This window comes from Natator depressus, chromosome 3, assembly GCF_965152275.1.
Source record: "Natator depressus isolate rNatDep1 chromosome 3, rNatDep2.hap1, whole genome shotgun sequence".
Taxonomy (NCBI): Eukaryota; Metazoa; Chordata; order Testudines; family Cheloniidae; genus Natator; species Natator depressus.
In genome coordinates, this window is record NC_134236.1 from 41,840,846 (window position 1) to 41,853,102 (window position 12,257).

At 42.3% G+C, this 12,257-nt stretch overlaps 1 protein-coding gene across 9 annotated transcripts in view; it reads left to right on the forward strand.

Moving 5' to 3' along the window:
* The window catches only part of DLGAP2 (DLG associated protein 2), a 705,175-nt gene that overhangs the window by 603,179 nt on the left and 89,739 nt on the right, over positions 1 to 12,257 (forward strand). For all 9 annotated transcript variants that reach the window (XM_074947769.1, XM_074947771.1, XM_074947768.1 and 6 more), the window contains one exon: positions 1,343 to 2,412. In XM_074947769.1, coding sequence (XP_074803870.1) covers positions 1,343 to 2,412 — 1,070 coding nt within the window. The remainder of the gene's footprint in view (positions 1 to 1,342; positions 2,413 to 12,257) is intronic.

The following is a 12,257-nucleotide window of genomic DNA, read 5'->3' on the forward strand; positions in this document are numbered from 1 at the left end:
TGCATCTGGATAGCTGATGAGTAAGGCTCCGTGTTTGTCACAGAGGTCATGGAAGTCATGGATTCTGTAACTTTCCGTGACCTCTGTATCTTCTGCAGCGGCTGGTGCACCTGGACTGGGGGCAGCCTGAGCAGCTCGGGCAGCCACTGGACCAGGCGCACTGGCTGCTGCTGGGGCAGTTTCAGGCCCCCCCACCTCGCAGCAGCAGGAGTTCAGGGGCTCAGGGCTGGGGGTTGGGGTGTGGGGCGGTGCTTACTTTGGGGGGTCGCCTCAGAAGGGTGACAGCAACTCCCATCCCTCAGATCTTATCTCCACATGCTGCCTCCGCCTGCAAACACCGCTCCCGCAGCTCCCATTGGCCGCTGTTCCCAGCCAATGGGAGCTGCCAAACCAGGGCTTGGGGTGGAGCGGAGGCTGCATGTGAAGCTAGGAGCTGGGGTAGCCGCTTCTCAGGAGCCAGGTAGGGAACCTGCCCCAGCCCTGCCAACCCCTCCCTCCAGTACCTGCAGCGCCCCCCCCCCCGAGCACCCGTGGTGCCCCCTGGGCTGTGCCTTCCCCTAAGTACCCACAGATCCCCCTGGGGCTGCCCTCCCGAGCCACCCCTCCCCCCAAAATTTTGTCAGGGGTATATAATAAAAGTCATGGACAGGTCACAGGCTGTGAATTTTTGTTTACTGCCCATGACCTGTCCATGACTTTCACTAAAAATACTTGTGACTAAAACATAGCCTTACTGATGAGAGATGCTCAAATAATGTCAGACACCTGCTCATGAAAAGTTTAGGGAAATGGAAACCAGGTTGAATTCAGTGTGTTCATAGTCCTTTATTATTTGCTGTTTCTTACTTGTAGTTTAGTTTGTATATATGTTTTTGAATAGCAAATTCGGGGTCTGTTGTTGAGATTCACTTAATCAAAAATGAAGTTCAGTTTGTGACAAAATAGTTTATAAGGGTTAGGTCATCCAATTGGGGAACAGAAACAATACCACATGACTTAGGTGACCAGTCACAAAGCTTGAGTAGTGAAGTCAAAATATCAATTAATTAACTAAATGCTCATAATGTATCCATCAAAATTATTTGAATGGATTTGCATAATGAACACATTCAGAAAAATCTAGATCTGTTTGTAGACAACTTGTAAACAGGAAAAAAAGGTCTAAATTCACCAAATAAATTGTTCACAGCAAATATTTAACCAGCTTTAATTTGGAGATTGAAGTCTCTGATTGAAGTCCCTGAGACCTTCTATGAAAAAAATGCTTTATTTTCATATTTGTACTTTTAAAATTAATATTTTAATTAGCTACAATACTGAACTGTGTGTGTTCTGTCAACAGACCAGCAGTACTCCTGGTCACCTTCTCAGCACTTCAATGAGGAAAGATTCTCGCCTGCTCCGAGGAACATGAAAGGATTATCTGGTAGTCGCAACCAACCACAATTATGTTCTGCTCATACTTGTGGCTTAGCATCCCCTGAAGATTGTGAACATACCCACGATCATATCCACCATGGGCAGGAGCCAAGGCAATCCTATCTTCTCAGCCCTACAGAGAGCTGCCCACTGGACCATCATCGCTGCTCACCACGAAGCTCCATCCATTCAGAGTGCATGATGATGCCCATGGTTATGGGCGATCACATGTCAAGTAGCACTTTCCCCAGAATGCACTACAGCTCACATTACGAAACGAGGGACGATTGCGCCATGTCTCACGCTAACCCTAAGATTAACCGAATTCCTGCCAATCTCCTGGATCAGTTTGAGAAACAACTTCCTCTCCACAGGGATGGATTTCACACTTTACAATATCAGAGGACCTCAACAGCTGCAGAACAACGCAGTGAAAGCCCAGGAAGAATACGCCATCTTGTTCATTCAGTCCAGAAACTTTTCACTAAGTCTCATTCTTTGGAAGGATCATCCAAGGGCAATGTCAATGGGACAAAGGGAGACAGTCGAGGGGACGACCATCATCATGGACATCATTCCAAGCATAGCAAAAGGAGTAAAAGTAAGGAGCGAAAACCAGAGACCAAGCATAAATCTGGAATGAGTAGCTGGTGGAGTTCTGATGATAATTTGGACAGCGATAGCACTTATCGCACACCTAGCGTGATTAATAGGCATCATGTAGATCATATCTCCCACTGCTACCCTGAAGCTCTCCAGGGGCACTTTGGGGATCTCTCACTAAAGACTTCCAAAAGTAACAATGATGTGAAATGTTCTGCTTGTGAAGGGCTAGCAATGACCCCTGATGGTAAATACATGAAAAGGAGTTCTTGGTCTACACTTACAGTAAGCCAGGCTAAAGAAGCATATCGCAAGTCATCCCTTAACCTAGATAAGCCTCTGGTTCATCAGGAAATCAAACCTTCCTTGAGGCCGTGCCATTACCTTCAGGTAAAAGCCAGATTTGGTTAATATTTGTAATAGAAAAGCAATTAGTTATAATTTATGCCAGAAAGTCATTGTAAAACTACATGGGTGCCCTGTAAATGTCTCTCAAACATTATGGTATTCACCTACTGCAGATATCTTGGAGGTGAGAAATCTGCAGTATTTATTCTTTATTAATAGGATTCAGATTGAAATGTGAATAAAATTGACATAATGTTAACTAGTCTAATTTTAATGAATTTGTTTTCAGTACCTGGGTTTACACTGTATTTAAATCTTAATGAAGTCTGTGTTTCAGATTACAGAAAGGGGCACTTTGCACAGCAGTTTTTGTCTAGAATAAATGTATAGAAGACCATTATAAATTAAAGATATTAAGCTAGTCAGGGTGAGAGCTTGAGAGATCTTTCCTTCTGTTCTGTCACTCCCACGTCTCCTCCCAAACCTTCTTAACAACACAGGGCTAAATTTACTGGTAAGCTCAGTTGCTTTTGCTGCTCTGATGTCGTGATGCAAAGTAGTTTAATTGGCTGGAGAAACTGGGTTTATGGTTGCTTTGCATCCCTGAAGTGGTGCAAAGCAGCTGAGGGTACCAGTGAATCTGGTCCTGTCTCTTTAAGGCTTTGTCTGAAAAACTCAGGTACTGAGCTGCATGACATTTAGTGTATCTAACATGAGGATGAAGGTGTGAGCCATTCCTGTTGAAATTTGAATAGATGGCCTCAGGGAGAGTAAATATTTCACATCTTGATATTTAGACAACTTAACTAGCCTGAAAACTCCATTGCTGTTGTGAGTGCCTTCACTCTCATTTTCTTTTAAAATCAGATTTTCTCTCTATAGAAATTGTTTGTCCCACACATTAACCCACTCTATCCCTTCTCACTTTTTGTGTCGTATCTCCAAATCTCTTTGGTTTCTGTGGAAGCCAATAAATGTAGAATAAAGGGAGGAATGTTTGTTCTAGTCCTGTGCAGTGCTTTTGGTCTCTCCAAGCTGAACGGGACTGTAACAGGGTGGTCTGGCCCCTTGAAGGAAGTGGGACTTCATGCAGTCAACCCTATGCCACAACATGGCCCTTTTAAGGACCAGGTATTTAAGGGAGCAGCAGACAAACAGGGGAATAGGGCCCAGGTGTTAATCAGGGAGCTATCTCCTGAACAGGATAAAAACCCAGCTGTTAACGGAGAAGAGAGAAAGGAGAGTCTGTGAAACAGCACTGGAACCCAGCTACTGATGCTCTGGGGAAACTGGCTTGAAGCACTGCACAGCCTCATGAAGGAGGGCTGTGGACTCCCTTAACCAGGGGATAGGGTTTGGGCCAGGTGTGCCCAGGGAGACTGTATTTTTGTAAAGACTAGGCCCCAAGAAAGTGAATATAACTTGATTGCAGTTAAATATTACTTAAAGTAATTTGGGAGAAGCAGGAGGGAACAAGGATGGCATGTCAGCAGGGCCACACCCATGCCGCCAGGGGGTCGGCTGTGAAATAGCACGCTCCCTCAACAACCAATGCTGCAAGAGCTGTATCTTGTCAAACATCTGTAGAAACATTCCATATATTTCTGTCCTTTGTTTCACTTTCTTTCTCTCCGTCCTTTCTGTGTTGTGCTCTCTCTCTCTCTCTCTCTCTCTCACTCAATCCTGTCTTTGTGTCTCCTTCTTTCTCCCCCGAGCAACTCTCAGTTCTTAACCCCAGTTAGCCTCACTCCCCCACACTTCATTCTGCTAAAATGATCAGTAGTGAAACAGTTAATGCTGAAATTGGAAGCGTTATCATTAAGCTTTAGAGTCAACAGCCCAGTGAGATGAGTAGGATGCAGGAGACTTCATTCTTCTCAAAATCATTATTTTAGGCTGTTTGCAAATTCAGGAAAATATTAGAAAGGAAGGACAGTCCAAAGATTAGGATTCTAAACTAGGATTAGGGAGGCCCGGTTCAAGCTTGTACTTTGCCAGAGACTTTCCTGTGTGACGTTGGGCAAATCATTTAGCCTCTCCCTCAGATCTGCATCTGCAAAATGGAGATAATAGAACTTTCCTAACTCATGGGATATTTCAAGGATAAATTCATTAAAGATTGTGAGGTGCTTAGATGCCACAATAATAGGAGCCACAGAAGTACCAAAAAAGAGTACTGCACCTAGCTCTATTTTAGAGAGAGTTTTTTCAGAAATATGATGGTTAATTTTTGTATTGAAGTTTGTATTCTGTGGACTCTGAACATGACATGTAGGTCACATAAATCCATCAAGCTGGCTGGGTGTTAGACACGTCTGCACTAGACCTAGTTGGGTAAGCAAGTATGAGAAATCCCATTCTACAGATGACGTAATTAAAAAGATAGCTTTGAGGCATTTTCTTTGAGATGTACTATCTATTAGATGAGACATGAATCATTCATATAAGAGAGATGGGCTGTGTTAGCAGCTCTGTCACATATTTCCTATCAGAAGTGGATTAAATCATTTGTTAATCTCCCTGGCTTCAGTTACATCATGTGTAAAATTGGAGAATATTTTCCTACCTTACATGGGAGTGCCTACTAAATGATAAGATTTACTCAGGCTGGTCAATCAGAAAGGTAGAGACAGTTCTCAGGACCCCATGGTAAAAATAAAGGCACTGCTAGCACCTCTTTTTGACATACATATTTGGAAATGGATCCTGGCTAGTTCAGAATAATTGAAGATATTAAGGTGTTGATTATTCAGCTAAATCAGCCATGCAAAGCATTTACCTGAGGTGCCCACATGATCAGTTTTGCAGAAAAAAAAAATTCATGTAAAACCTCTCTGGGTATAGCGTTAAAAGTATGTGACATTCAAAGGTTCAAAGACAAGGGTGTTTTCCATACCAAATTTAAACTTCGAACTGTCCCTTTAGATCATGGCCATGTAACTATGGAATCCTAGGCAGATATTTTTTTTCACACATAGGAAGTGTATATTTTTAACTCCTTTCTGTTTATCTTGGGTATTTATATGGCCTGAATCACTTTTGGTATCTGAGCACCTCACAATTGTCCATCTATTTATCCTCACAACACCCCTATGAGGTAGGGAAATGCTACTGCCCCCCCTTACAGGTGATGATCTGTGGCGCAGAGAGACCAGTGACTTGCCTGAGGTCACTTAGGAACTCTGTGGCAGAGCCTGAGGTCTGGCGCTTAAATCTAGGTGTCCCAAGTCCCAGGCTACCCCCTAATCACTGTCTCATCCCTATTCTTCCTCTTGCTGAGAAACAGCTGAACTGTGTGTACTCAGATTTTCATCTTTGGGGAGTGACCAAGCCAGGAAAATTTCAATGTGAAAGATGACAATTTTGAAAAAATATGAATAACTGAAAACAGAGGGTTAGAATGGAAACTCTTGTGCAACTTTAACTATAGTGGTTGCTGCTGCTCCCCAAATAATTTATCCCTTTATGTACAAAGATGTTGGGAGCAAGGAAATGTCTTTAATCTTCAGTTATCGGATTCTTTGGCTAATTAGGTACAACACATTTGAAGCTGAAGCCTATTATTTGATTATTTTACTGTTTGACATGAATCCCTAGGTGTGACAAGGATTTTCAGGGAGAAAGCTGGAAGTGAACTAAGTATCAATAGTAAAATTATAAACTTAAAAGGATTTTACAGTTTCCAGTATTCAAACATCTCTGAGCACAGCTGGAAGAGAAAAGGAAACTACTTCAGGCAAAAATGTACAACTAACAATCAGTACAGTTTGGGAGCATAGTGTTATGTGCCATTGATTGATATTCCGTCCTCAGCCATTCAACAGTATTTGAAGCAGCAGCATAAAATCGAGGTAAACACATCCATGGTACTGCGAATGACTCAGCACTTAAAAAAGAAACTAGCATGTTGTGCTAAAAATGGCTACCACCCCCTTCTGCCTTCCTGATGCATTGAAGTGCTAGCGTCATCCGTTATCTGCACTGACATTGCTAGCATGCAGGTAATAATAGCAGCAGTGGACTCTGTAGCATGAAAGGAAAACACTGGGTTTATCTGTCCTTCCGTTTCATGTTATCTTAAAAAAACAGACCCAGTGTCAGTTGGGCTGCACTCTGGATTCAGGTACACCGATGTGGAGAAGAGCGCTGAGGAGGGGCCAGCAGAGGGGACCACTGAATTGTCACTTACACAGGTCCTAGTTTTGGAACCCCGCTGAGGCCACTGTTGCTTCAATACGGTAGAGTTACAGCCTCAGAAGGTCTGTGCCACAGCTGTGTGCTGTCTCTTGGCTGGGAGGGTGGAATTTATCCTAACCCAACTCTATATGCACTACACTGTCATGAAGGCAGATTACAAGCTCCAGATTTTGTCACATGAAACCCTATATTCCAACTATACAAAACTACTTCCAGTGCTGAATAACTATTGAGTATAAATTACTCCTAATGTGTGTTACAATGAACTACTCATATGCATTCATTTCATAATGTTCCCAGTATCCATTATATATCTCTGTACAATTCTGTACTTGCTCCCTGAACGGCTTTAAAGATCTAGGAACTTTACACTAAACTGACACTCCTCCTTCCCAGTTTCCAGGGATGCAGAGGTCTCTACATGGCCAAGGCTGAAGTGCTGCTCTTTGCAAGAGAAAAGTGAAATAATTATATGGACTCCACCACTGGTCAAGGTTATGACTAAAACCACTGAGCGTCTCCAGTAATTACAGTGATTAATGACATGATAGTGTGCTGCCTCTAAGTGCTAAGAAGCCACTTACCATTTCTGATTAAAATACTGCTGCAGATGTGCCGTAGCTGGTTTTCCAAACAAAGTAACAAAAATATTCATAGTTTCATATCTTTCTAACAGCCAGTGCAAGTTGACATTATTGCACAAGTGGTGTCACCAGGATGGGAAAGGAGAGGCTGTATTCCTACCAATATTTTATTAAGAATGATTCTCCTTTATATTTCCAGCGTGTTTTTGTTGTCAAAATAAGGTTCAACATTAAACAGAGAAGTAGGCTGAAAGTTGGTCTTTGCCACATTTGTCCAGGGCTACCCACAGGGGCCCAAGAAGCCTGCAGCCACAAGTAACTTGATATTCTAGAGCTCTGGACCAATTCACACATGTGCTGGGGGTGCTTGCTCAGATTACTGCCACTGAGGCTAGATAACCACACACTCCCCTTGGCTGCCTAGGACTGAGCTCATCAGATCGTGCAGTTTTCAGTCATGGAGGTCACAGCACTCACTTTAAAAACATCTTTTAAAGAATGGACTCTGACCCCAAATGGTCACGATTTTACCACCCTTTCTGGGTCATCTTATAGTCCCATCTTTAAAGGATGTTTTTGAAGTTAGTTGCTTATGTGCTTAAATATCTTAGTGGCAATGTATTCATGGTCCCTCTTACTTCAAGTAAGGGAATAAATATACCCCCCTTTAGAATTGTACAGACAGTAAAATGTCTCCTAACAGCTGCAAAGTAACAAAAATACTGACTTTCCTCTGGCGGCTAAATAATTGCCAATGGAGTTTTGAGTCAGCTGATCAGAACCATAAAACTCATTTGTTAGGATGAGAAGAGTGGATGAGAGATAAAATATATGTGCATTTCTATATAGCCCTTTTAAAAAGAGGCGTTTTAAAAGACATTTGTGCTATCATTTCAGTAATGCCCACATAATGACTGAGGGAAAAGCCCATGGAGGAAAAATGTGTCTTGCTTGGAATAAATAGGTGGCTTGAAACAGCAGTAAGTCAATGTGCTCTACGGAACGTCTAGTGCACAGCAGCAGGGTTCACCCCAACAGTTAGCGCACAGCATGCTGCAGCAATGCAGATTTACACCCCAGTTTGCTGTGCAGTAAGTGTTGGTGCCCGGAAATGCAGTGAGAGAACTTTTCTTGTTCCATTATTACTTTACTCAATCACAAAATAGGCTTTCTGTTACAACTCCTACAATCAACAACCTTCTGCATGTACCTCAGTGATTATAAACTGATGCACTCTTGTAGATTTTACAGTTGTTTAACAGCTAAGATTTTTGGAGTCCTGAAAGTGAATATTTTTAAAAAGTGGGCTACACTTTTTGGTTCATGCAGCAAGGGTACATTAGGCCAGCTAGGTTATCTAGAAATAATGCCCTGGATGTCACTTGCTCCTTATGGGCCAAATCCTCTTGCCTCCCATCAAGTCTGAATAGCCAAAGTTGGTGTGCGGATTTCCAGGGCAGCAGGAAATAAAGGCTTTTCTCTTCTCCCCAGACTCCAGAGCAAAAGCAGAGCTTCTCCTTGACTACTACTGTAGGCTGTGCTGTGTCCTCACTATTTGAAATAATGGTCAGTGATTGATCTTCCAACTCACCCTTCTCCCACACCAAACCCATCTGTGGAAGATGCAGAGGGAGCCCCATAGTCTTGGCTCTGTTGTCTGCGGAGGGCTTGAATCTAGCATGTGGGATTTCTTTCCTCTGTACATCAGAACGACACCACTTGTACTTCAGGCAGGGCCTTTTGTGGCCACAGAGAGGGAAGACGCATGATTACCCTTAGGTGAGGTAGAGTGACTGGAGAAATGCAAAGGTAGAATGATGTAGCTCCTCAGAAGGGGTTAGTTACCAATAATTCCAAAAGAGTCAGCTTTTACTCAGCCTTTCTTGCCTGGGAAGACTTGTGGCAAAAAAGATATGCCCAGAGCTCCATCTACTTCTGTGGCACAATGAAAACAAATTACACAACCACCACCCTTAAATTCCAGAGAAATCTAATTTTGTCTGTCACTATGAAATACCCTTCATTCCCACCTCCTCATATAAACACCCTTTATTCGCACCTCTTCATATAAAGATGCACAACTATGGCTCCTGGTTTAAAATCCTAATGGATGCAAAATTCATCTGAGTATTCTTACAGTGATTCTTTTTATAGTGAATGGATGAGGATTTTTTTTTGTTTCCATTATATCCTCTAGGTAGCCTGGCTCCACACTCCAGGCAAAGGTCCCGGAATCATTCAAAGCCTTTTTCTTCCCATATGTGCCAGGGAAGCTTGTGGTCAGGTTCATTTGGTCATCTTCCTAGTCCTCTGGGCCTTGTCCCATCATCCAGGCAGCCGAGCTGGCTAGCCTACATTTCCAGATCTCCCTGGTTACAAGCTGGACTCTAGCTCTAGCTCCCTACGCCCTGTTTCTTTGCTCCCTATAACTTGCTCTGTAATTCAATTAACTCAGCTTTTGGGGAAAGCTAGAGAACCAGGTGCATCTACAGCCAGGTCCCGGTAAGGGTAGGGAAACAAAGGGTAGGTAGAAAAGGGGGTGTGTGGCTACAACAAAATAGCGACTACCATATCAGAAAGGCTGGATTCTGTGGCAACTTGGAAAAGTCCCTCTATTTATCTGTGCCACAGTGTGGCCCCATTACCATGGTATGTATCTGAGCACTTCACCATCTAGAATGTATTTATCCTCCCAACACTCCTGTGAGGTAGGGAAGTTCTGTTGTCCCTGTTTTACAGATGGGGACCTGAGGCACAAAGAGACTTGGCCAAGGTCACACAAGAAGTCTGTGGAAAAGCAGGGATGCAAACCCAGATCTCCAGAGTCTCATGCTAGTACCTTAGCCACTAAACCATTCTTCATCTCTGGCTATGGAGTCCTTTGCCATGGAATCACAGAGACTATGGGGCCCTGATTGGGGCATTTCATGCCTCTTTGAGCTTTTGCTTCAAGGCTCTCTGAAGAGTAAGGCAGGTGACACTTCATATATTTATACTAGATTCATGTCTTTCAGTTTAAGCTGAGATTTTGGAGCACAGTTCTGTAGCAAGTGGATATTCTGTGGATACAGAATCCAGAAATACATGGGACCCATGTCTTCTTCACCTCAAATTTCAGTTCCTGCAGTTGTGCTCTGCTTGGAGCTACTCTTGAAAAAAAAGTTTGGTAATGGCAGCTAATACAGAATGTATCGGCTGACTTTCTTCATGAAGTGTCTCACACACAGCATATTACGCTTGTGCTTTGTGATCTGCATTGGCTTCCAGGTCATTTCCAGGTGCAACTGAAGGTGTGATTTTGACCTATAAAAGCCCTAAATGGTTTGGGATCTATCTGACCACCTCCTTCTGCATGTGATACCATGACAGATTATATCAGATGAGGTTCTCACGATGATGTCTCCCTGGTTTAAATGGGAGAGTTGTTGGTAGGACATTCCCAGCAAGGGGTCCTCAGCTCTGAAATTAACTACCCACTTGTTTGACAGTGTCAGTTGACCTTCAGGGCATGCTGCAAGATCTCTCTGTTCTCCCACATGCTCAGGGATGGGGGGCGGCTTATGAAATTTGAAGGGAATGGAGGCGGTGGCTTTCATTGATGTTGAGGAGGAATTCCTGGTACATTTTATAAAGCATTTTGAATGTTTTTAATTATATAATACATGTACGTAGAGCAATGAATCAGCACTTTAAAAAAAATCAGAATAACTAAATAATATGTGCATTGAGAAAGATATGTGCACTGAAAATGGTGTTGAGGAGATAAAAGGTTATGTATTTAAGGAAACAAGGCCTTCTTTATAGGTACAGATTCATCCTATAACTCCTCCCTACTTCCAAAATCTTGAGAGTCATAGTCAATAGGGCTGGAGGAGATAGAGCCAGTCAAATTTGTATGGGGTTAGAGACATCTGATTCTAGAATTTGTGACAATAAAGTTATTTGCGTTTTTATGTTTATGGAAAATTGCATACATATTTTTCATAGAATTTCTCTCCCTTTTTTTTTTTTTGGCCCAGTAACTGGCTCAAAAAACATTTACTCACAAGGTTTTGTGTTTTCTCAGGAAAAAAATATTTCCTTCAAAACTGGGACCAAATTCTCAAATCCACAATCTAAGGTGAAAAGACTTTCAATTGTACCATTTCAAATTTTGCTGCAAATATTTCATATGCCAATAGGAGCTTGCCACAATGCCAAGCATGACATTGTGGCATTTACCCTCCAAGGACACAGTAAATCAAGGAAAACAGTCAATACCTAATGAATCTCTTATTTTTATTTTCTTTTTAAAGTGCAGCAATAGAATATTGTCTTTAGATGCTTATTGAACAGGTGCTGCTTGAGGAGAAAACAAAAAGCATAGCCCTCTATATTCAGAGAAAAGTCACAAAGCAAAGGAGAAGCTTCAGGAAAAAAGGCAACAAACAGAGAAGCTATTAAGAATCCAAGTCTCAGTGTAACTATCAGTCAGGCTCACAGTATTCTTCTTGTCCTTTCACATCTAATTCCAGGAATAGTCTACTCAGTTTGGGTTTTATAGAGCCATCACCACCACCCCAGGAAGAAAACATTTAGATCAGGGTAGTATTTTTGTCCTTTTCGATTTTCTGAACAGCAATTCAGGTGTCTTCCAAAAAAACAGCATGACTGAGCTCCCTCTTGTTCCAGAACTTTCTCTAGTTTAGTTTCTTCTGATTGGATAGGCCTCCAAAGTGGGTTTTCTGAGAAAACAAAATGGAGAAATCCAAGAGCAAAACAAGAGCAAGGACTAGCAAATAAGTTCCAGACTAGTCCTGGCAGTTTTCCATGGAGAAACTGCTAGCTCTGTGCAAACCTCTAAGGTTCTCCTAAGCCTTCTTCATAGGAATGCTGGGTACTTCCTATTAACTCTCAAGAGAATAAGCTCATCAGTGTTCATGCTTCCCACACAGCAGACCAAAAACTAGTAAACATTCAGGCAAGCATCAATTTCTACTTTAATTTATACACTTTTTCCTCCAAATTATACATGTTATACTCATGACAAAATCAGAGTGTGGGCACTAGCCTTAATGTAGATTCTGTAGTGGATGGTTATGCTAGGAAGAATTGCTTACCCTCACC